This window comes from Anticarsia gemmatalis, chromosome 4, assembly GCF_050436995.1.
Source record: "Anticarsia gemmatalis isolate Benzon Research Colony breed Stoneville strain chromosome 4, ilAntGemm2 primary, whole genome shotgun sequence".
NCBI lineage: Eukaryota > Metazoa > Arthropoda > Insecta > Lepidoptera > Erebidae > Anticarsia > Anticarsia gemmatalis.
In genome coordinates, this window is record NC_134748.1 from 10,842,212 (window position 1) to 10,867,801 (window position 25,590).

Genomic DNA, 25,590 nt, shown 5'->3' on the forward strand with positions numbered 1-25,590 from the left:
CATTACACACCGTGTTCGCTGTTCTCCCCGGGCGAAGCTCCGGACAAACCCTAATTAATGTGAAAGCGTTCTCTAGTAGTTGCGGACGCCATTTTTACTCAGTTATTAAACTTCTGCTACAACGCAATACCGATACGTTAAAGTTAAAAATTGCTGGAAAGTTAGTGTTCGCCTTGTTTACTTCGTTGGTAATATTGCGGGATGTTTGAAGGCTCTGTTACCAAGACAATTAGGTGAGGATACCGCCGCGACTCCACAGAAATAATGAAACAAAGTTAGCTCTTTTGATTTGATTTATTTTCGTAATATTCAACTGTTGACAGATAACAAATGATCTTACAATATCCAATTTGTACATAATGACTTAAGAAAATATGGCAACACTCATATTTTAACAATAAATACATGATGGTTTACTCTGGTGTTAAGTTGGAGGTTGTATATAAAACTAACGAAGGAAGTCTTTTAGTGAAGAGGGAGACATTTGAAGTAACTGTTTCAGCACATAACAAACTATATTAATTACTGTAGCCTTTGATAATGTGGTGAAACAGCATGGGGTTCGATTTCAACCATATTTAATACACATAGAAATATTTAGGTAACTCGAATGAACACAGATGTTAAAGTTTTATTAAACGATGGTTGAAAATCAGTTTCTAGGAGCGAGCTATTGACGAACTAGTATAATGATAATACGAGGATAAAGTTTATATAATATTGATTAATTAAAGTTAATAGTTATGACTCACAACTTTCGTAAACTTGGAGCACTGTTCCCAATACCCCGTTCCTAGACAATAATATTAGTGTTTAGTCTAAACAATGAAAACGTTTAACAAGTTTCGACCAGCTGTCAGTGAGATGATATCCACTTATAAGAAACACTAGTCACAATAAATAAGCTTGTCTTTTTACAAATCATTGACATTATGTTCTAAAATACAGTTGAAATTACACATTTCGAAGCGATTCTTATGTAGGAATAAGAAATGAACTGTACATGTCGGCTTGTTACCTCAAAAGGTATATTAGTTCTGGTTGGAGATAAAATACTCGATAGAACGCGTCGATGGTACTGTAAATGCGGTATTGGACTTGAAATACACAAGCTAACAAGCAAATGTTATTGTTAAAGTTGATCGTATTATCCCAATAGATGGCGTTAGGTTAATCGATATAATAGCTTCTTTTGTCATTAGATTTTAACGCCAAACTTTAAATAATATATGTACGACGATAGCATGTACGATTAGCGTAGTATGATTATATTGCATGCGTATTACAAGTCCCATTTGAGTATAGGCTGCGATTACACCGTGTGGTAGTTACGCGATAAAAATAGTTATTGCACTATGATATATCGTGGCTCTGCTCTCTCATATTTAATTAAGAGAAGTAATCAACAACAGTAACAAACGCACAATATACCCGCAGCCGCGACAAGCAATGGCTATTACTTTTACAATTACACAACACATAGAATCTCAAAACGAACTCGAGACCTAAAATATAATCTCTTCCAACGAAACTTTTCACATTATGTACCGTTTAAAATTTAATGAAAAAAGTGTTTCAGCTAAAATGCTTTCTAAATACTTTCAACAACGTTATTCAAGTCTTAGTACAGAAGTAGATTAGTCGGCCAAGCTCGGGTCGCACTGGCTGTGAACTGGAGACGAGGGCCGAACCTTCCTAACAACATCTTATAGACAATAATTAAGTGTAACAATAGTCTAGTGCCACCGGCGCGGGCGTCGCACTATACCGACTACCACTCTAACTTGCAAACTATTTGAACAAACATTGGTCTCGTTGGCCATACAACCTTTCATATACGTCATAACAGTTTAATATTAAAATAAACAATTCGATCGACAGCCTGGTTGATTGTATTGTTTGCAAGTTTAACCGTTTATCGCCAAGTACTTGGCTTCGTTTCGGACAAATGATATTCGGTATAGAGTCGACCACCTCAAGCCGGCGTCAACACCGTTCGTTGAAAAACTTGAAAGGACGAACCCCATCAATATCGCACATTCATCAACATAAATTTTAATACTCTATAAACATCTCTTTAAAATATCTGATATGAAGAATTAACTATTCTACAATAGTCTTGTGCGCTAACATGAATTTAAGGAAGACAATAATTATACAAAAATCATTGAAACGCGCAAGTTTTCCAACGAACACCTCGTCAGCCATAGAGAAAGTACATTTATTCGTAATTAGATCACATCAGAATTAATGAATAATAACGTGGTGCTCGAAATGATTACTCTGTGACACTTTAAAATACATTAATTCGAAATGTAAAAATATTTACACCGGCCGTCTGTCCGCGCTTACTCTCCACACTGATCGGTATTAGGTGCATGGCGGTGCGCGGCGCGGGCACCTCACGTGTCCGCCACGCATCAGGATGTTCCCGCGGCGGCGTGTGGTGCGCCACGACTCGCACCCACCATCGCGTAGCATTTACATAATACATACTCTCTCTCACTACTCCCAACACTCGTTACGTGTCTGCTGACACACTAAAATATTCATAAAAACATTGAATGTTGTTTTGAATCCGCCTCTAAACGTATTCCCCTAGGTGTTAGTTGCGATGCGGCTCGCTCCGCGCGTAATACTGCACAATACATACGATGATATCGATCTACGTCAACGCAATGATCGAACATCTCAATTTAGAAATTGTACGACTAGGTATGTTAACGTTTATAAATTTCAGAAAAGTCCTATCTATGATACTATAAGTTCTCTACGCATTAATATATACCTATTACGACTACGCTCTGATCCAATCATACCGATACGATATTCCCGAACATAATTAAGTCCACGTTCAGACGTCATGTTTCCGAGTATCCAACTTTGAATCATAAAACTAAGCGATGCCCGAATTTATCACTTACTTGGCAGTTTATCGAGGAAAAATATTATTATGCATTATACTGCCACGGAAGAAAAACAATACTTTAAATTTTCGCCACTGAAAGCGACTACGTCTAAGAAATTATAAGTAAAACAGCGCTTAGAAAACGGCACGTTTCAACCACTGAATAGAAACATACGGAAATTTCACCGACATATTATGTACGTTAGGCTCCAAGCTGACGGACGTGCACTGACCGAATAAAGGGACATGAAGCGTTCTAGCATATTAAACATGACCATGAAGCGAGCTCTGTTAAAAGCCGTTGTTAAGCAAAACACCCCATAAAGAGAATTTACAGCGTATTACGAGTAGCGTATCAACATAATCATGAACGATACATTAATTATGTGATATGAAATACGAGGCTTAATGCTCCTCACTCCATCGGCTTACAATCGGCTTTGAGCGTAACATACATAATTCACATGACAGATTACAGCTTAATACAAAAATACGGCGTACTCAAAACTCTACGAGTCCACAACGTCGAATAACTAGTGAAAACGACATGTTGGTTAACTTATTACCTTTGGTTAACCGACTACGAGTGATGAATATCTGACAACTTAAAACAACACCATCGACATTCATATAATTAGACCTTACTCGCGTCACACACGCGTGCGGGCTCTGTTCTCCACACTTTTTCCTGTTGCCATGATACATACGCGGATATTATCCTTAAAGCTACAACATTCAACAAATATTCTTAGGAATTATTCGTATTACTTGCTAATCACGAAGCGTTGTTAAGATAAGATTAAAACATCGATGAGATAATGTGTGCGGTGCGATGACGCTGACGTCACGGCGGCATGCGGCGTGTCGCGGCACATCTGTCAACTATTGAACGTGGTCATGAACGCGGTGAACGCACAGAGCTCGCATGCATCGAACGCCTTACCCCTGTGTCGGCTCGCCGCCGTGGTGCCGCGGGGGGCGGGGCAGATCTTATTATAGCAGCCGGTGTGTTGTCTACGCGCCTTCGTTTAGTTTCTTGAACAGTAATGTTTCCTCAAAGATATATTTTTTGAGGGTCTCCTTGGGAAGGTCGTCGAGTTCCATCGCGAATCGGAACGGCTCCTCCGCCACGGGCTGTAATTAAAATTTGTCTTTGAACGCTGTCCGACAGCATATTTAATTTGTTTACTTTATACCTTTATGTAATTACATTAGCATATAATTTGCTCTACAGACATTTGTGTAAAAGTTAAATAATGTAAATTAGTACACTTTATTCATGAATCTACATAAATTGGTCTAAAAATTTTCGCCTAATTTATCAGGAAAAGACGTGTGATTCAGAGGAAGCATGAATAAAACATTAAAACAAAAGGGAGATTATTTGCAAATGTGGGTAATTTGTTGCAATGAAACGAGGGTAATTGTGTGGTGGGGTGATTCACGTCTAGGGTAATGCCTGTTTGATATCCCGCAGCTTGATAAATGTATGCCGCGATCATTGTCCATAATTCCCGTTTCTATGTTTGCACGCAATGTTCAATATATCAATCAGTCTGCCAATTATAAAACGCATAGGTGTGTGCAAGACGTGTAAATATTAAAGCCGTGTCTAAGTACAGTAGCTCTCATACTATCTCACATATCCACCGGACCAAAAAACTCACATTATTAGTACTGGCTTAAAAATCACGATTAGTTTTAACTAGGTACTAATATTTTTTGCTACTTCGAAATATCGTCTCTTAAGCGATTCATTCCATTCATTGAATTATCGTCAACAATAGAGCACAGATAAAAATAAAATACATTTATAAGTACTTAAGTAAAATAATTTAGTAACATTTAATATTTTTTGGCATAATTGATTTCATAACACTGCACACTAAACAGAATAAGTCCTGTATCAAATTACGTGGAACTTTTAATTGGTATTGTATTGTAAGGCAATACGGGTCCAATTAAAATTTGATCGTAATTACGGGTTTCTATGGCAAGTATGGCGTTCGAAATATCGTATAAAAATGCCTTTAAGTTTGTCCTTAGCTACAATGACAAAACAATGGTAACCAACGTCAGCCACTTGGAAAATTTCCTTTGAGAACTATCGGTCTAGTTATTCAAGTGGATGTATTCAATTGAACAAAGAACACGTGCGGGATACGATAACTTTTCCAAGCGAAGTACAAGCAAATAAGTACAATGGAAGGAGATAGAATACGCTTTCTGCCCCATCAACTTATCAAAATATTTTTGTCTTAGCTTAAAATTCTTAAGAGCTTATTACCGATTTTTCACAGAAACGTTAATGGGATCGGATATAACATAGCCGCAAAAAGTGTCTCTTATAATCCACTTTAACTGTGTAGGCATTTACTTGGAAAACAAAAACAAAATGTATGACAATATAGAAGCCATATTGCCACGTTTATGCAACAACGAACGGAGGATATAGCAAATAATTAACTGTGCATTCTATTTAAGAAAATGTATGGTTGTGAAAAAAGGAAATGAAATTCGTAAGGATCGTCCCAAGTGGAGTTCTTTAGTTCCTACGTCTACGGGAAAGAGGCATAATTTAATGCATTTAACTGTGTAATATACACAGTTAAATGTATAAAATGTTGGTAATTTAAAATTTTACATTTATTTTTAAAAAATTGTATTTTACTGTGTAAGATACACAATCAAATGCATAAAATCACATCTATTTAAATCTATAAATTGTCGTGTTCAAAATAAATAATGCATTAATATAAGTCTTACCTCATCATTAGGGTCGTAGTACTGCTCAAGGTAGGGATGCGCGAGCGCCTCTTCCACAGTGATTCGCTTGTGAGGGTTGAAGGTCAGCATGCGGTGCAGGAGGTCCAGGGCTCTGGCGTCCGCGCCCGGGAACAGCTCAGCCCATGGCACGCGAGGCTTAAACGGCAACGACTCCAGGTAACCGCGAGCCTGAGTGTACAAAACAATTGGTGATGATACTGGCACTATTCAATACAATGTAGAAAATTGTCCTGTGCTTTGCAGTGCTAGATTAATCTGTTGCACGACGGACGAATATGTAATTGCCTGTAAGACAAATTAAAGGAATGTAAACGAAAATCATCCTTTCTTCAATTACAATATTAATCTTTAGGTAGTAAAATACAATAAATACAAAGACGACATGATAACGAAAGTTCGTAATCACGTTTTTGTTTCTCATTCCAGTCTTAATTGAAATAACTTTCCCTGAAAAAAACTAATCAAACAAGCCGCTATAATGGGTATTGTGCTTCGTCTCTTTTCATTCGCGGATTCTTTACAAGGCTTAGTTACCGTTGTGCCAAAATAAAGACCTTTTTTCATAGGTATTTATCGACAACACAAACCTTTATTTATGGAACTGAATAAACTAAACCCGTAGGCTATGAATAACAATGAAAATCTAATAAAATATACTCTTTGGAAAGATACTCGTCACAGTTAGTGTGATAATAAAACGTCGAAGTAAATCGATTAGGGTGAGGGTTAAACAAACTAACCAGAAGCACCTATTCTTTAAAGTTTATAGAAGTATGTCCCTTGTTTGCTTAGAGTTTCGTACTTAACCCCTTTAATATTCTATTACTCCGTATAAAGGTTGACACAAGAGGGTCGGTTTGGCAGCGTCTTGCTAATTTTGTAGCCACAAGGATAGTCCTAAAAGTTTAAGTGATAAGTGATTGTAAGATGTCATTTACTGTGCTTATTATTACGTATATACTTCAAAACTATACCTAGTTCAAATATTTAATACTTTGTCTCGAAGCCTTCTTATTACAGTTCAAGACAATCCTAAAGTATTTCGACTTATCTTTTGGATAGAATCGTGGTTGTACTCTAAATATCTAATATCCTCCAAATGGGATATGTGTGTCAAACCATTAAGAAAACTCTATCTTGAATTTAATCTTCGGTCAAAGTTCATATCTTATTCATAGGAACCAACAGAGATGGGTTCGAAAACTTTCTCAGATTGCCTTACATTGCTCTCTACCGGTAAGAAAACCAGGAGACAGACTGAATAAGTAAAGACATCTAAACTTTATACGTGTAGCCTAAAAAGTACCACTGGAAAAATCCAATAAAGGCGAGCTTTTAGAGCAAAATCGATTTTACAAAATAAACTATGAGTCGATCTCTCTTAAATTATATTTACGCATCGTATATGAAAAGCAGATACACGTAAAAATTGTTTGATGGAAAAATCACGACCGTGATCGAAAGCTAGTACAATTTGTAGAGAGCATAAATAAGTAATATTGAACATACATCCAGGTGTTTGCACCCACAAGACTGAATAAGTAGATGTTTTGACTAGCTCTGGCCAGGGGAGTGTTTATCATGTGTATTTGTGTCCTGTGTAATGTGTATCTTACCACCTACGCAGAGAGCATTGCTACCATTAGCTAATTTAGTGTAGTGTGGACATTTTCGAGCAAAATCAACAGGAATACAGCTCGTATTTGAACTCCGTGGATGTGTAAGCTGTGGAGAGAATTCCAAACATTTCACCGAACAGGTTTTCGTTTAACTTAACTGACTAGAAACTAGGGCATCCCAAGCAAAATATTTATGTTAAACTATTGATGTTACTTAATTGGACCGACTGAATAAATAAAATTATTCCACGTGTAAGGAAACAGCGATTGTCCTTCGTGAATGTTTATATAATTGTTACCAAATATTAAAATATGTATGTGACCCACAGATGATTGTAGTTAAATACTAACTAACACATGAATTTTTATGTCTTTTTATAAACAAAGAAACATTCGTCACATTTGTAATCTAAGGTATATATTTATGTTACAGAATAAATATAATATTTTCAATGGTACCATTGTGGTTTCCCTTTCCCATTTCCTTGAAAATAAAACAATGTAATGTATACGACTTACACCGTTATTAGATAGTAGGCTTCACATCATATTCCGAGCCATTATGTACTTGGCAAATACGCGGAAAAGTAAAGGTATTACAATAACATTTCTTACAATAATATTGTATAACGGGGACGGAAATTATTTTCATTTAGGCATAAAAAATTATGTTGATCGACCGAACGATCTAGCGACTGAAGCTGTTGGGTGTTATTTTAAAAATCTGAACTTTATTACCAAATAAAATGTATCTATCTATCATAATATACCTATTTAATAAGTACTTCTCATAAAACATCGATAAAAATATTTCATATTCTAGCCGAAAGAATGGGCCTATTCTAAATGAGATATTATCGTTTAATAAAAAATGAAAGTCAAGTATTCTAACACAAAATAGAATACCAATCGAAACGGCGTCGAAGATAGTTTGAAATGCGTTCAACAATGTTTGAAGAATCACTCGGCTGATATTCCATCGATTAGCGTCGAGCAAATTCCTTCGCTTTGTGAACCAATAAGTCAGTTGTTGGTATGAGTAAAGCACTCCAATCTATTTGTAAAGGCCTAGAGTGTCTCTCAGTCTTACCTATATTGTTCTAGTACTTGAAAAGCGTCAGTTGATAGATAGCGCGCTTAACACCTTTATTGATAAGAAAATCAAGGATAACATAATGAGTAATAGTGAATTTTTCCATACTAAAGATAACTTTATTAGTGGATCAGTTTTAAAGATTGAAGAAACGGCAGCTTTTTGCAGCTGGTAATAGCTGATTGCTGCAAAATGCCGTGAAGCTGGTCTCCGCCGTTCAGCTGCAAGAAGCCAGCTAGCCTACATCAGTTTCAAGCCTTATAAATAAGTGGGATAACCTATCTGATACGTACAATAACAGAAAATGTATGAAAACAACTGCCATTTTTTTAAATATCCTGCCGGTAAATGGCTATTGCTTCGCATACATAAAAAGATAGCGCTTACAGCAGTAATATTTCTGTTGAAATCCGACAGAAAAACCCGACTTATAACACTCTTAAAACATTTATCATTTGATACCCATACATTTGCGTAATTGCATTGTGTACCGATAGTATTATCTGATACATTTAATCGAATACAAGTGCACGCGATTAATTAATTAATTGGCTTATCGCCGAATCGTGCAGTTCAATAAGTTCGCTACTAACATACATATTCAATGGTCAATTTGTGAAATGAAATATTCCGTGGACTTTTCGATATTGAAGCCGATTTCGATATTTGTTGAATAAATTGAATTTATTTTTAACTTTTTAAAGCATCATCTTTATACTTGCAAATATAGCTGTCTGACCTCATGCCTAGCATTTAACAGGGGAATTAACGCCAACACGCATTTATCCTTGATTTACTTGCAAGGTAAAATCCATGATCGCGTTAATTCCCGTGTAATATTAGACTTTAATCATGCACCACGTATATTGCTGACGCTATAAGGTATTTTATTTACTGTTACGGTTAATTACGGTTTCTGAGGCATATTCAGAAGTAGTATTCAATAGCGTTTAAACTCATATAAAAAACGTTATTGAATAGATATACTACCGCTAAATGTAGTCAGAAACCGGGGGTTAATAATATTTCTTAACAACGCTGCTCATAAAACTCTCGGTTGTCACCCAATAAATTGCAGCCCGGACGAAATGGTTAAAAATGCTCAATGCATTTGCCTGTTAAACGATCGCCTTAAGAGCTATGACGCACTATCGACTAGGCGACGGCGGCAGTTAGATACAGATTAAATAAGTGCCTACGCTACTATTTACACAACCGACTCATATACTGTTTCAGTCATCGTGAGACGTAAGTTGCATAGATACTGCAGTTTGTAATTACTCTAGCTCTACCATTATAACGTCATCTCGGAATAGTTAAATTTTGTTTTGGCAGATTTATTCATGTTTGAAGTAAGGAGAATAATAGTAAAAGAAGTTTATACGTAGCAAGAGGCCTTCTTTGGTCTGTTGCCCACCTCGGAAAAAGATATGATTTCATGAGTAAAGAAAACCAAGGCTTTATTGATTGCTTTATAAAACTCAGATTGTTTCCACGTCTTAGTGGTATCTTCTTCTGCTCCTCTCTCTTTTGTCTTGTCACACATTTCCATGTTCCATTCATTCCGTCACCGGTACATCCTGAACTAACAATCTGGTGTTCCATCATGTATTTTCTAATAATAATGTGACGTGCAGAGTGTAACTAAATAATATCTAATATTACGGACCGCGGTTGCAAGTTGAGGTAATGTGTGGTCCGCGTTAATATGCAACGCGAAAGTTTGAAAGTTATGAAAGACTAACTCATCCAAGCTTACGCCATGTTTATATATTGAGAAACTCTGGGCTTCTATTTGCAATTACTTAGTTTTTGCTCAAAATAAATATTAGGTCGGGAGAAAAGTCTTTTTGCATTATAGTATGTTTGAAGTTGTAATAAAATCTTTTCTTTACACAAAATACTCGATATTTTGGTACCTCACGAGCTCACTGAAAGAACCCTAATGAACCGTGTACTCGTTTGTGATTCTTGAAGCCAAAGAGATTTTATTACAAGTTCATACATACTATAATGCGAAAAGACTTTTTCCCCGACCTAATGTTATTTTTGTTCTTTGTTTTTTTAATAGATTTCTTACTGTTCTTACCTTTTCGTTGATAATACAATCGAGGTCCTCCTGACTGGGCGAGCCGAGAACTCCGAGGATATGATTCAGCTGGTCCAGGTAGTGCTTGCCCGGGAATATCGGTCGGTTGGACAACATCTCTGCTAAGATGCACCCCACTGACCAAATGTCTATTGACTTGGTATAGCCCTGTGAAAGAAACAGCCTGTTTAAAACATGCTATATTACTGACTATAAATATATAAATATCATTGGACAACTCACGCACGGTTATTTGATTCCAAACTAAGCAAAGTTTGTACTATGATAGCCGAATAACTGATAAACATACTTATTTACTTCTAAATAAATACATACTTATATAGATAGGTTAGGTTAGGTTTGTTAGGCAAAAAAGGGGAAAAAAATTTGCTATATTGTTCAGGGAGTGTGCAGTGGGGTGCTATTTTTGCCGTAGTATTTTTTGTTCATTAGTAAATTGCTTTCCAGTGAAGCCGGGCTGATCGCTAGTAATATCCTGAAGGGGTAAAACATTGTTTGTTTGTAGAGGTTATATTTCGAATATTCCGAAATCTATTTTAGGAATAGGAGTGTTAAATTCACTCCATCTATACCTACTAATGTCACTTTTTCAGCCCTTTTTGTGTTCCACTTCTCGATTTACAAAAAGGTAGGGAATTTCGGATGGAAGGCCTATGGAGCCTAAGGGGAATTTAACTGTTTGTTCCTCAATAACGACATCACTACTGACTGGATTTTGATGTAATTTCGTACATAGATATTTTATAACCTGAGTTAATTCGTTTTTTTCTGATTTTTTTTAACACGTACGAAATTGCAGGCAGTGGCTAGTAAAAAATCCGGTAAATATGTTATTGAAACAAGTATATCTCCTTACAGAGTCGACGTTAAGGCATTTGAAGGCATTCGAATTCACGTCATAACCACATTTCACTCTATAACAAACGAATGTCATTGTTTAACTTGTACAATATTGATTATATTATATTTAATTTATAGATTTTTTGTTAGTGATAACCGTTTATCTAATCAGGATATTGATTACTTTGTTATGTATATGTAATTATCGTTATCACAACTGCAAGTTGTGTTATGCCGACAAACTGACGTTGAAAATTATTATTTTGTATTGCAATAATAAATAACAGACAATAAATTGAAAAGTTAATCCCGACAATCGAATAATGTGAAACAAACAATTTAATTAGTGGTAAATTGAATCCAGCATAAATTATGCGCTAGTTTGTAATTATAAAGGGTATTTGACATTAGCTCAAAGCTAACTCGTTCGAATTCGATCATTTTAGGAGAAAGCCCGCAGAATTCCCGCGGTAAATCCAATAAGAGATGACTGGATGACCTGGACGATACCAGGATGACTGATTAAAAAAGAAAGAAAGATTCCAAAAGAAAGGAGGGGGTGCCTTTATATCATTAACCCCCGGTTTTTTAGTACGTTTAGCGGTAGTATATCTATACAATAGCGTTTAAACTCATATAAAAACGCTATTGAGTAGATAAACTACCGCTTGTCAACTGAGATACGTGATAGCCCCCTTGATCTGCGGCTGCATTTGGTTATGACGCCTCTACTGTTCTCAGTATTACCAATATATGTGGGATACTACATGTATCATATGTGTCACCACAGCCCCATAGTTACAAATAACAGCGACACGGGCATTGTGTTCAATTATTCAAATAGATATTGTGATTTATGACACAGTATTTAACCACAAATTAGGTTATTAAAATTATAATATTGAATAGTATTGTTATTGTTTATAGGTAAAAAGTAGGTTTGGCAGAATTTAAGGGGTTTCAATGAGTCTTAAACGCGAGTGAAATTAAAGTTATGTTACCTTACTTGTTTACCCTACGTTGTATTATAATATTATGTGTACAAGTCGCGCGAGTTAAAAATGCCGAACACTTTTTAGTTAGACGCTTACTCTGAGTTATAATATTTAACTTTGTCATCATACTTTCCAGCGGTCTAAGGACAAGGCACTTATATCAACAGTATCTACTTTATATTTATGTTTCTATTCAAAAAGGAATTGATGGATCAGCCTATTTTCACATGACAACAAGAAAAGCAAACCCAGTCAAACGAGATTGAAAGAAATAAGGTACTAAAGCGCGGCATGAACTCACGACAAAAGACGATCTAAATATCGAATACCTACACACGAGTTATATTGGATAGTAAAACAAGACGAGATCTCGTAACTGAATATACGAGTGAGAAAAGGATTGAAAGTGCCTTAACTTGATCTAGCTCGACAATGAAAACTTATGTATTATTCATATTACCATTTCGACATAGTTTGGCATTACTAGTTTTTCCATACGTCTTTATTTACGTAGGCGGCTAATATATTTGATGGAATAACGTAACATTGCGCTTGTATTTCCCTGAAGGATTAGACAGTGGTATAAATACGCCCACATTCCTATCGGCATTGTTGATATATTTGTATAATGTTGATAAGATTACTCAATGTTACAATGAAGGTTGCATAATACCCAAGGAACTGATATGAAGCACTTCCTAGTGACCTACTGTGTGTATTTCATAACTCAAATGAAGTAAAGAATTCTGAAGTCACATACAAAACTGTCGAGCATATCTCTCGTCTTTGTAAGGAATATCTTTGCACACTTGTACAAGCTTATGTTTCCTTTTTCTCTCCCGCGGAGAACGTTCTATGGAACTTTTATGCTCCGTGGAACTTTTAAGTGCTACCATTGTGAAAACCTTACATTACTGAACGTTTCTTTACAGACGTTAATAGCTGTAATATCCTTTGCCTAAATACGCCGTCGGACCTTTATAGGAGCCACTTATTGTACTGAATATTAATATTCATAAAAGCAGTTATTTATACGCCCGCCATCGCTTCCTACTAATGAATGATTGCGAACAGGGGCTGTACAGTGTACGGTGTAAAGGAACGACAGTGAATAATGACGAAAAACATCTAAAGCTGTACAAAGGAGGAACGAACCTAATAATACGGGCCACGTTGTATTGTTTCGTGCGTACTGAGAGCCTTAATGCTGCGTTTTTAGCAGAGATGTGCGAGTTAGCTAGGCGTCTTGCGAGAAATCATCAGGATCAGTCGTGATGAACACCGTTATGTCTTAGAGCAATCGTATTGGAGGGATTTCTCCTCACACAGCCTATTTCTTTTGTAGAAACACAGCCTTAAGGTCGATGTCATCAAGTATCGCCAGACAGCTTAGATTCCACACTGAATTGTAAGCTTTTATTGTCTGAAAGTAGGAGCGTTATCAAAATGCCGCGAAACCGCGACACGCCCCAGAATGCCGCAATATATTGTGTGTCTAAATTGAAATCTAATGTTTTGTTCTGTGTGAAGAAGTGTTCTTGATGTTAGATTTTAAGCTCTTGAGGTTTGGATGACATTGAATTTTGCCACTGACTGTCACAATAAAGGGATTTTGTCTTCAACGTTACAAACGAAAGTAAAATGATATTATACCCATATGCAACACTAACTTTTGCCTGCGATTTCGTCCGCGTGGTTTGTAACTTAGGACAGTATTTTGATACAAACTTTCATCCCCTACTTTTCCTCTTGGAGGTAGAATTGATCAAAATCCTTAATCGTATGTCAGCCAGTCACTTTTGAGATCTATATAAGTATTTAGATTTACCGAGTGGATGAAATTCCTGACTAAAATTGCACAAATTCATACAACGAGTATGAGTAAGGAATTAAGAATACGCCTCACGTTGGGACAATTTCACATAACACAGTCACGCGTCCGTACCTACTTAAGCGGAGACGAATAAAACTCGCGCGTCTTGGAAATAATTTCAAGATTGCTATAAGTTTAACTTTCAGGTATTCTTACATAACAATATATACAAGTATAGTCTTATTATATTCCTCTGTCTGACGCCACCTGAATCATCTGCAATAGATGGACACAGGCCAATGATGATGATGATGATGACATACATAATATTACGCCTGCTATATGTATGCAGAAGTGTAATGGAAAAGTGAAACTACACACGTTTCACCATCGACAATGTTAGTTCCATGTAATATTTCCGCGCACGTAACCAAATTTTGGACTTACATATATTGAAAAATATTCTTACATAAATAAAAAAAAAGCTAATAGTACCTCCTTTTCCCGCCCCGAGAATCGAAATCGGAAACATTCTCAACAGTCGGATACACTGAAGACTACGCTACATAAGCAGTAAATAACCGTAACACCTAATATATTATGTACTTTAAAATATTAAGAATAAATATTTGAGTTGAAACGTTGAGTTCAGGAAATTGAAATGGTTGTAAAAGAGTGAAACGTTTTAAGATTTCACGCGGGTAAAGATCGGGTCTGCGTTTGTGAGCTGATATCGGTTTCATTTCAGTAAAGAGGTTTTACTTAGATGAAGGCTTCGTCTCAATTCGCAAAACTGTTGAAAAATGCTTTAAACACACATTCACGATCTAAAAAATTGCTAAACGAAAAAAATCTATTATAGATCTATTACCATTTGGTTTTTCTATTGCCTAGATTACGCATTAGTAAAATCCGTGTGTTTAGTTTACCTGAATTACGCTTACTACCTACTCGTATTTCTTTCCAGTAAAGTAATGTCATCACAACAATACAAAAACGCAATTTTCAGGCAACTATTTCACGCGTAAATTGGTAATCGAATGTAACTCAGTTAAAGCATAAAACGAGTTCTATAAATTAACGCGTAAACAAAAACAAGATTTCTCAACGTACTAAAAATAAATAATAAAAAATTATTTATATTCAACAACAACAAAACACAAACACATTATTTAAATCGATGCCGGAGACCCGAAAGTGCCGTAAACTGGAATTCTTCTCGCGACCACCAACTCCATCAACGTACACAAAATAGACAACAATTTCAAACGGGAATTCCAAAATTGTTCTACCTTTTCAGACCTACGGTAACTACTTTAATCCTTTAAGTGCTCTGTCGAGGACTTAAACAAGTAAATACTGTGAATTTCCCGCCGTACAACAACTGAAGGAGCTTTCACTCCATTTTAAAGCATCAGTATTATTTCCGCGAGTTCTTAGAAATATTGCGACGATTTATGTTTCGCTATAGTGTTTAATGTTTTGCAAATTATACTCTTTAGACGAAAGGTGTCATATTTGCATAAAATTGGTACACGTAGTACTTCATAACAAACGTGAATAATGTTACGTATATTGCTTGTTCTTACAACATATCTTACTTGTCTACCTTTTCAATAGATACTAACTACGCATTTAGTTCTTATAAATTACCCTAATGGAAACGGCGAGGCATCTTCCCATTGAATGAGGAATACGATTTCATTTATTCCGAATAACGCGAAATTAAAGGTCGCTATCAATCGTCATATTCATTCGCGAAACTAAACACTGAACACCCAGCGTATACGGCTAAACTAACACGATATAAATTACTGCGTCAAAGTATACACTATATGTATGTATAAATGTATTTATAGTGCTCGTTCGTACAAGTGCAGGAACGTCGTTAATTTCCGTTCAGCTTGAAAACTCGACGTACGACATGTTTACGTAGCCATAAATGTGTGTTGCTTTGAGCTTCAGCCATAGAAGCTACACAATGAGGGTTACACGATTTGTTAAATTCAACATGTGATTAATAACGAAAGTGAAAGTGATGAAAGAGGTTTGCTTTAAAAAATGTTATCAGTCTCGCACAGACAAGCGCCCAGGACGAAATATTGCTTAACAGAGCTAGCTAGTAGCTTTAATGGCGTAAAATTAACTCATTATAATAAAACTTTTATAATTTGAAGAAGAAGAGATTCTAAACTTACCTTGGAATTGAGCATAATCTCTGGCGCGCGATACCAGCGCGTGGCGACATACTCCGTGAGGAATCCCGTGTGGTCGTGGTCAGGGTCTGCCACTCGCGCCAAACCGAAGTCGCATATCTGACAACATACATTAAAATGTAGCTCAACCACAATAATTTTCTTATAACGTACCTATTTAATTTCCGCAAAAAGTAAAACTGCCTACGTCTGCATTTTTTTCTGTAATCAGTGTTAAGATAAAATGGGACACCCAATGTAATAAAAAATGCCATTAAACTGCGTCAGTTTCCCTTAATTTGGAATGAAAGTAACGATGCCATCCAGCCGATTTAGATATAATGAATCTGATAATGATTAAGCGGAGATTTCAAATCTCACTTTTATTACACTCATTGCGTGAATATCAAATATTTATACGCGAGTCGTTAAAAGCGGATTGGCGAACAACTGTGCGAAATGTTCGTGGAAATCGCTTCGCCACAATCGTAATGTCTTCATGATATTGCCGGGTAAGTCAGCATATTAGGAATAGACATTTACATTTATTATACCTCCTAAAATATACACTGTTTTTCGTGTTAAGTATGTACTTAAGAAAAGGTTTTTCTGAGGACCACTCCGCCACCAGTCTTACATTAAGGGGACCAAAGTTATTTCGGTCACTACGCTCGATCGTAATGGTACTCGACGCAGGTCTAGAATTTAAGGCAACCAAAATTATGCCACTATTACTACTAATCGCCGGCAGGTTAATGACATTGTGTTTGTTTAGAATTAGGTGTTTTGAAGTATTTGTGAAGCTAGGTATTATTATTACTATCCAACAACAACAATGTCAGTAATTAGCTATTACAGTGTAGTCGATTCCACTGAAGTTCGAGTGACAGTTTCAAAGGCGCTAATGAATGTGCTCGTAAAATAATAACCAGAGCACTTAGAGAGCTGCTGACAATCTGTTCGAGCAAACATAATAATGGCTTCTAATTTGAATCAGAAATTAAAATGAACTCAAACAGAAGGTTGAAACAAAAACATTTTGTTAAAACATTCCTTGTTGTTTCTAACCTGATTAAAAAATCTAGATCGCAGAAGCCTGAACTTAACAAGGTTTCACGAATGTTTAGAAAACCTAATTTAATAAAAGAAAATTTCTTGATGGGAGGGACAGAAAATATTTTCTCAGGATAGGACAACTTCTGAACCTGAATTTGTATAACAGAGAGCAAAGTTTCAAATATTTCAACATTCGGCGAGTTGCTTTAACCAACTTCATTCAACTCTGAACATTCCCTGAGGTTGAAGGAGAAAAATAATATTTTTAATAAAGGTTTACGCAGCGCTCGCCGGTGAGCAGTTAATAAGTCGTTATACCGTGAGCCTACGTGTATTTTACGTCTGCCGACATGCAAAGCGACCACGATATTGCGGTTGTCATGTGGCTTTGCAATTCAGTTTGACTTAACGAACAAGTGACTATAGTATGTGAGAGCACGAGGTGCGGCTTTGTTATCTGCAAGTCGAGCAAAAAAAAGCGGCACGGCCGTACCATCCTTTTCTCGAAGCAATTCGGGCTATTTTCGACCCCCCTATAATGTCGTTGTGAATAAAACAAGAAGCCTGAATTTTCAGCAACTAATTATTCATTGTATAAACACGGTATATTTAAAATTTCAGTCAATTTGAACCAGTAGTTTAAAAATGACAACTTGTTAAAATTTTGAATTTTGTCACTCACTGATTCACTGACTCACTGACTCACCGATCATCAAAAGTCTAAGGTACTTCTAGCAGACTTAGAAGCTTAAAATTTAGAATACAAATAGGGTTTAGTGTCTTAATCATGGGAAAAATTCAATATTTTCTAATTTCGGTCCAGTTTTCTAAATACACTAACTGCAACATTAACTTTGTAATCCCATATAAATGTTTAAGATTACAAGATTACATTTGCAGTTACGAATCATTATTACTGTAGAAAATAATAAATAATAGGTGTAGATAGGTACATACTATATGAGGCATAACGGGAGGGGATATAAGGTGGGTAAGGGTGTTTAGCCCATGAAACTGAAAAACATTCCCATATGAAAATATGTTGAATTATAAGAAAAAACGTCTTTCCATACAAATTGGACTTATGTTCGTTCTACAAAAAGAAGTGAGATGCCACCAAAAACATTCTGTAAAAACCTCAAGTCTTGCAGCTCAGTCTTTCTGGCGTAAAAAGTGGTGAGATCTATATAATACCAAGTCGATTCATCTATTTCGTCTCTACTTAAAGGACCTTCTGTCTTAAGTTATTACATAAGTTATTATCATGCCAATATTAAAAATATTTAACGTTTAAAACAAATAGATCGACTTGGTCATCGCATGAAAACACAAATTCGCCATTAAAATTTCAGGAGCATTAACTTCTCGTCGTGCTGTGTAGTGTAATACATACAAATCATGCGATGGCCAGGTCGGTCTATTTGTTTTAAACGTAAAATATTTTTAATATTGGCATGATAATAACTTATGTAATAACTTAAGACAGAAGGTCCTTTAAGTAGAGACGAAATAGATTAATCGACTTGGTATTATATAGATCTCACCACTTTTTACGCCAGAAAGACTGAGCTGCAAGACTTGAGGTTTTTACAGAATGTTTTTGGTGGCATAACTTTATGCGGTACGTACAATATCTAAGACTTGTGTATTAAGTGCCGACGTAAGACATGATTGTGGTTTTATTACCTGTTTGGGTCCGTGTTTTTGTTGATACGACCTCGACACAGTTCATACTCACGTGAGTAATATCGTAACATTTACTTTTATGGATATTAATGTGAATTTAATCAGTTATTAAATAAAATTATATCGGCGAACTGAAATGGCACGTGTAAAAGGGACCCATATCTCGTTTATCAATAAAATATGATCAAAATATATCGGACACGTTATGTCATAATGGTCAGTCGAGCGCTTTACGATGGGCAGCATAGCGAGTTGCGCACGACTGGTCACTCCGACCAATGGGTATTGCACGACCCGTAAAATAAAAACACATGTTAAAGGTTGTATACCACTAAAACCGCTTTTCCACCAATATTTGTTATTTTCAACGTAAATAGTTTTTGTATAAATACTCGCGCGTGGTAAACCACAGTATAAAACAAACAATTTCATGATAGAATTACCAACCACAACAATATAACCCATAAGCCTTTAATCCGTTGAATTATTGAATCATTAAATTAAAGATTACATAAATACAATTAAGCTTTATAGAAATTATGATAAAGCCCTTTCCCTTAAGATTTTGGTCGTGTACGCCGCACGGTACATGGATTTTCACGGTGACTTTTATAGATGCTACAAATACTAAAAATTCCCACTATATCTCGCATACGCTCGGATTGTCAAATGTAAAGATATACCGACGCAGTTAGACGTTTTTCTTGTAGAAAAATGTTCAAGTGTATTTTCATCGTACCTTCAAATCACAGGTGGTGTTGAGTAGTAAGTTTGAGGGCTTCAGATCCCTGTGGAGTACGTTCGCTGAGTGGATGTACTTCAATCCTCGGAGAATTTGGTAAAGGAAGTAACAGATGTGGTCGTTACTTAATTTCTGAAACAAAATCATCCGTTGAAACATAATTTAATGAATCGGTCTTTCAAAGTCCAACTTTTCACTAATTAATCAAAATTTTCCATTAGCAATATTTCATTAACTAAAATCTTGCTTAGAAAAGGATTTTCTTATCGGAAATATAAGAAGGAAACGTAAAGAATTGCAATCTCGCTTTTTGTACTTAAATATTGAAATGTTATATAGATACCTGTGTTTTTAACAATTTGTAAAGGTCCGTTTCCATTAAGCACTGAACGATGTAAACATCTTTCATTTGGTCGATCGTGTCCGCTCTTAAAATATCTCGAATGTCGATTATCTAGAAGAGAAAATTCATCATGAGTACTCGCATTTTTCTTAGCAATTATAGTAAAGTATTCTTAATAAACAGAAACGTACATTTTCATGCTTAAACCTGGTTAAGATTTTGATTTCTCGTAGAGTCCTCTGGCAGTAGGTCTGATGTTCGAACGGTGATATTTTCTTGATGGCAACTTTAGCTTTCTTTATGTTGTCGATGGCGGACCTGTGGAACAATACGAGCCATAAATAATACGTCCCGGCGCACTACATCATACCTAGCATTTTTAAAGGCGCTGTCGCACTGACATAATTCAAAGGAGGATATCGATAAATAATGGCAAAACAACCTATTTTTCGGTTCGGGTTCACGTAAAAATGTGCTATTTATATCCCCGAGGGAAGACCCGACACAGATTCGGAAAGATTGTATGTAACGTCTTACTTTTATCTAGAAAAAGAGAAAACCGACCGTGCGTTGATGATAGATTTTCTTTGTCCGTGGAGTATTAGGATTTATATTATAGATTTTACATAAACAGCCCTTTGGGAAATTGGTAACTCCTTGTTTATAAATATGTATAGGGGCACCAGATGCCTTGTTGGCCAGCTCCTCCAGCTGTCATAAATTTCAAGTCCGTGACATTTCCTCTAGAAAAACGATCAATCTACTTCAAGTAATGTAATTTAGAAGATACGAGTGACTTCACCTCTGAATTTGAGGCAGAAAGATGTTTATAAATTTACATATCTATAACATAAAGAAAACGTAAGTGCTATGTTAAAGTTGTTTGAAATTCCTACTATAATTGATATGAAAACATAGCATAGCTTGTGGTCGTAACTGATAGAGTTAACGAAAACAAAATACGGTGGAAATTGTTATTTTACTCAAATTTTCCATGAGGATGAGCGTAATAATAAATGAAGCAGAAATTGGGTGCAACAGTTTGATTGAATTATATGTGATTAAGCTTATAGTTTAATAAATCTGCACATTTCCAATGCTCATTCATGTGTGACATTCCACACGTAGATTAAAGATAAAACCGTATATGTTACAACATGTGTGTAACTAAGTGGCGATAACATGTGCGCACCGAAACATTGGCGGCCAATACTTGAGAGTTTTTTAATCAACATCAATCCAAACAGATGTTCCACAATTCCTCTCGGGAATCCCCAGTGGGCAGAGCTGTGAATTACTTATAAGTTGATTAAATTTATTTATCAAGTAGCTACCTCCTCGAAACAAGTCTTGTCTGGTCACTTGTAATTTTCTAACAACTTCAACAAAGTTTACAAATTTAGTTACGGCCGATTCGTTGTTGATTATACTTGTAATATCTTGAAAAGGGTTCCTTAATTACATTAGCTGAGGAATTTCCTTGGAGCCGATGAGATTGTTCGGTACCATCTTTGGCTTGATGACAACAAAAGCCGTTTTAAACCACAAATACCTTCGCGGTGTTTGGGCTCAAATTGTATTAGGGGCTACGTGTGAATACATTTGTGAACGACTGTCTTTATCTATTAATAAGATATAAGTTTATTCAGTTACTCTCTGACAAATAAAACTATATTTCACTGTACGCGGAATTCGAAGTAATAATCGAACGAAGATCTTACGGCATGTATTATACGATATCATTGTTCCCCTCAAACAATACATTTGATACATTTGTGACGAGCTAACGTCAAATCAAATCGTTCTTCAAAAAGCAATATTTATAAGGGCTCGTAAAAACAACATTCAATAACTCCAATACATTTCCCTAATCAAATAATACTTGTACCGGCAAACATAAAAGAATAAGGCTTTTCACGAATGGATGACATAATCTTATTAGTTGGGAGATCAGATAAAAAATGGGCTTACGGGGTCGGCGAATCTGGCCCACGTTAAGATGAGGCCACACATAAAGGGCTATAAAGGTCACGGCATCTAAGATACAAGATTTATGGAATAACACACACTGAGAATTGGGGTTGAAGAAGTTTCCCTCTGATTTGATCGCATCAAATAACAAAAATCAATTTAGGGAGATGGCGCTTTATCACACGTGTCACCCTGCCTGAAGATTGATTAATTAATGTATTGTGGTTGATAGCGAGGGAGAAATATGAGATTCGTTATTAACATTTATATAGCAGTCGTAAGTCGTAACTTATTACAGCGCTTAGGCGCCTAACTGGAGTGAGGATTTTCAAGGCTTGCATGAGCCTAATCCGGATAATAGCCGACAAGTGTTCATAGGCTATAACGAAATATCGGTTACAAACGCTTCTCTTATCTCTAGTACGTTTAGTTGGGAAATTGTCGCCCAAACGTTTGCCGCCTGATAAGGAATACGCACGTTTTGATGGGGGTACAGTTAATCTCACTAATCCTTGCCCCTTTTGCTTAAGCGTTCCTTGATTTATATTTCTAACTATCTTTTTTTAAGACGAGAGGCTATAATATACCTGCAGCATTTTCTAGCGAACAAAATAACATTTTTATAACGTGTTTGAACACAAATAGCGTATCTACCTAACAAGAAAAGAAAAATACCATATTATTAATTAAGCTTTTAGTCCTCAAACGAACAAAATTCAGTATATTGTTCCAGTAACTAGACGAATATTAAAAAGTAAATTACAAAAATGTTCTATTATTCTTTGGGATGGAAAAGCCTTCAGAGACGAACGAAGTAAAAATATGAACAGCGATTTCAATACGTGCTTTGTGAAAATAATTTTAAGAATGTTAAATTGAGAATATTTTAAGCAGCTTTAAAATATATATTTTAGAATCGATGAAAGAATAAGTATTGATGCACGCCCGGCTCGTCACGCTTGCTACTAATGAGAAATATTTCTGAGAAATTGTAATTGCAATTAGATATCGATGCGTTGTTAGCGTTTCGCAGCGCGTTACGTTATTGCATTTTATTACACATTTTACCCCTGTCTCTTCTTTGGGTTTTGATTATTATTTTATTACTTAAATGTATTAATGTACTAACAACTTCTTAAAGCCAACGAAAAATCTCTAAAACCAATTTGGGACATCTTTTTAATAGCGAATATCAAAAGAAATTAATGACGACAAAATTTCTCGCGACTGAATTTGCAACATCATTTACAAAGTTTTGCCTATCGAGGTCGTGAAAAAACGTAGTCACGATTACAGTCAAAGCACTAACAGTTTCTGCGTCGCGCGACTTAAATTAACGAACAAAATTGAAAAAGTTCCTACATATGGAATGAATACATTGGTACTTAAGCTTTAAGACCTTTGCAACTTTGCTGTAGTTATGAACAGGTGATTTTTTTTATACTAAAGAACCGCTTGGGACAGTTAGCTAGAAGTTAGCATTCCACGTAACATAGGCCAAACAAAGGTCACTCAACACCTTGTAATATTAATTTGTTATTGTACTGCACCTGCAAGAGCAAACGGTCGTTGGTTAGCGAAGGGGTAGGTTTCCCCTTTACCGGCTCAGATAGGCTTGAAAGCGACCGTAAGTAATGAGATGTCAGTGAGGATTGATAACAGGAGTATCCGCTCTACATCTGGTTTAATCAGTCAATACTGACTGATGTCTATAGGTGAATAATAGCTTCAATTTCCTTACGTGATATACTATGTATTAGGCATTAGCTAACAGTAGCGATGTTTCAAGTAATTGTTAAGGTGGTCGCCATGCCACTACAACTGCGTTGGGAAGACGTGTTTTCGATTTCCATACGGAAGAAATATTTGCGCGACCTACAAATCGTTGTTTCAGGTCTAGTTGTACTTTGTGTCCGTTGTTTTTATGTTTGTGGCCCCGCGACACAAGAACAATCATTAGTGCGGGAGTTGACATTAAAAAAAACTATTTCACTCCTAGATGCCTGCAGAAAACAAACAAAAATGTTGTTTAACCAAGTGTAAAGCATCTATCAACTATTGTGACGAAATAGATATTTTATTATAGAACGGGGAAAACCAAGCAAAATATATTATGCAGTCATTATAAATATTGCATACGCCCATGTCGCCCAAGTACAATCACGCGTCTCCAGTTCTCATTAAAAGATATCGTGGTATTATGTAGATGGTCGTGTGCATTGAATCGTGTTCCAATCATTTGTCTACTCGTTATTAATATTATGTTTATCTCATTCCTTTCGCATTTCTCTTAAATATTTATGGAAATAATATTCCATTTGATTTCACATACATTTTCATGAAGGGTCATCTTTGTGCTAATGTTTGATAATCCATGGTTTTTCACATGATCTCTATTTTTTTTTTGTAAGTACAGCATAATTTTCTTGCCTACTTTAGTAATAGTTAAACGATCCTATTTTCCCGTCCGTTGTTAAAATAAAGCATTAACGAAAATATATTCTTTTATTATTACTACTTCATGTCCGAAAGGCAAAAATAGGAAGCAAATATTTCCGATAATTAATGATTACGGAACGTAATTTATGATGGATGAGAGATTCAAGATCTATCTCAATTTATTAGGACTTTATCATTCGTCATAGGGAATTCGTGTTAGAAAAATATATAGGTTATCTTCCACAAAGTACAAGTACCGCATTCAGAAGATTAAGGTCAGGTGATATCTTTATATTTGGGTGATGTCCCGAATACCCCCATTCGCAAATATTCCCACTTATATGGAAATGCACACGCTAAGTTTAGATGTTCGTGACGTCATTACTAGGTATGTATATTATGTACTCGTATGATGGAGCTAAAGGAAGTCTTCTCACTTTTCATTAGTAAAACTTTGGCGTTTAATACAAAAACTCCATTCACATTTTTGATGGCTGAGACTAAAACGGATGCCGTTATATTTATTTTTCTGCTGCGATACAGTTTTCCACAAGCACGACTTGCAGTTTACTTACACTAGAAGAAGTTTCAAATTACAAAAAGTGCAGTTTCCAAAACTTAAGCCGCAGTACTTTGGTGCAGGACAAATTAGCGCGACTCGCGACTTCCGCTCTCTGAGCCGCCATTTTAGTTCCAGTGACCGTATACAACAAGTACAACTATATTAAACAGCTGATGCTAAAAAAAAGAAAACTAGACTCTATTTCTACTGTACTAGAGCTGGTTATTTTCGCAGAAGAAACTTTGCACAACTATGGATGCGGACTGTTAAAATTGGTGCTCCACAGTATGACGCAGCTTACGACGAGAAACGAAAATTAACCGTTCCTTTTATATTCATTTTTCCTTGTTATTTCGTTTTTTTTACCATCATATCTACTGAAGCATCGCAGAATACCGGCACACATGAGTGCCCTTAGTCCTAAGCAAATA

General features: G+C 35.9%; 1 protein-coding gene across 1 annotated transcript in view; it reads right to left on the reverse strand.

The window, feature by feature from the left end:
- Nucleotides 1-279: 279 nt before the first annotated feature.
- The window catches only part of rl (Mitogen-activated protein kinase rl), a 39,607-nt gene continuing 14,296 nt past the window's right edge, over nt 280-25,590 (reverse strand). The window contains exons 2-8 of the mRNA XM_076113761.1: nt 20,379-20,505; nt 20,188-20,298; nt 19,842-19,976; nt 16,364-16,480; nt 10,497-10,664; nt 5,675-5,863; nt 280-4,042 (exon numbers count right to left, since the gene is read on the reverse strand). Of these exons, the coding sequence (XP_075969876.1) occupies nt 3,923-4,042; nt 5,675-5,863; nt 10,497-10,664; nt 16,364-16,480; nt 19,842-19,976; nt 20,188-20,298; nt 20,379-20,505 (967 nt within the window). The 3' untranslated portion in view covers nt 280-3,922. The remainder of the gene's footprint in view (nt 4,043-5,674; nt 5,864-10,496; nt 10,665-16,363; nt 16,481-19,841; nt 19,977-20,187; nt 20,299-20,378; nt 20,506-25,590) is intronic.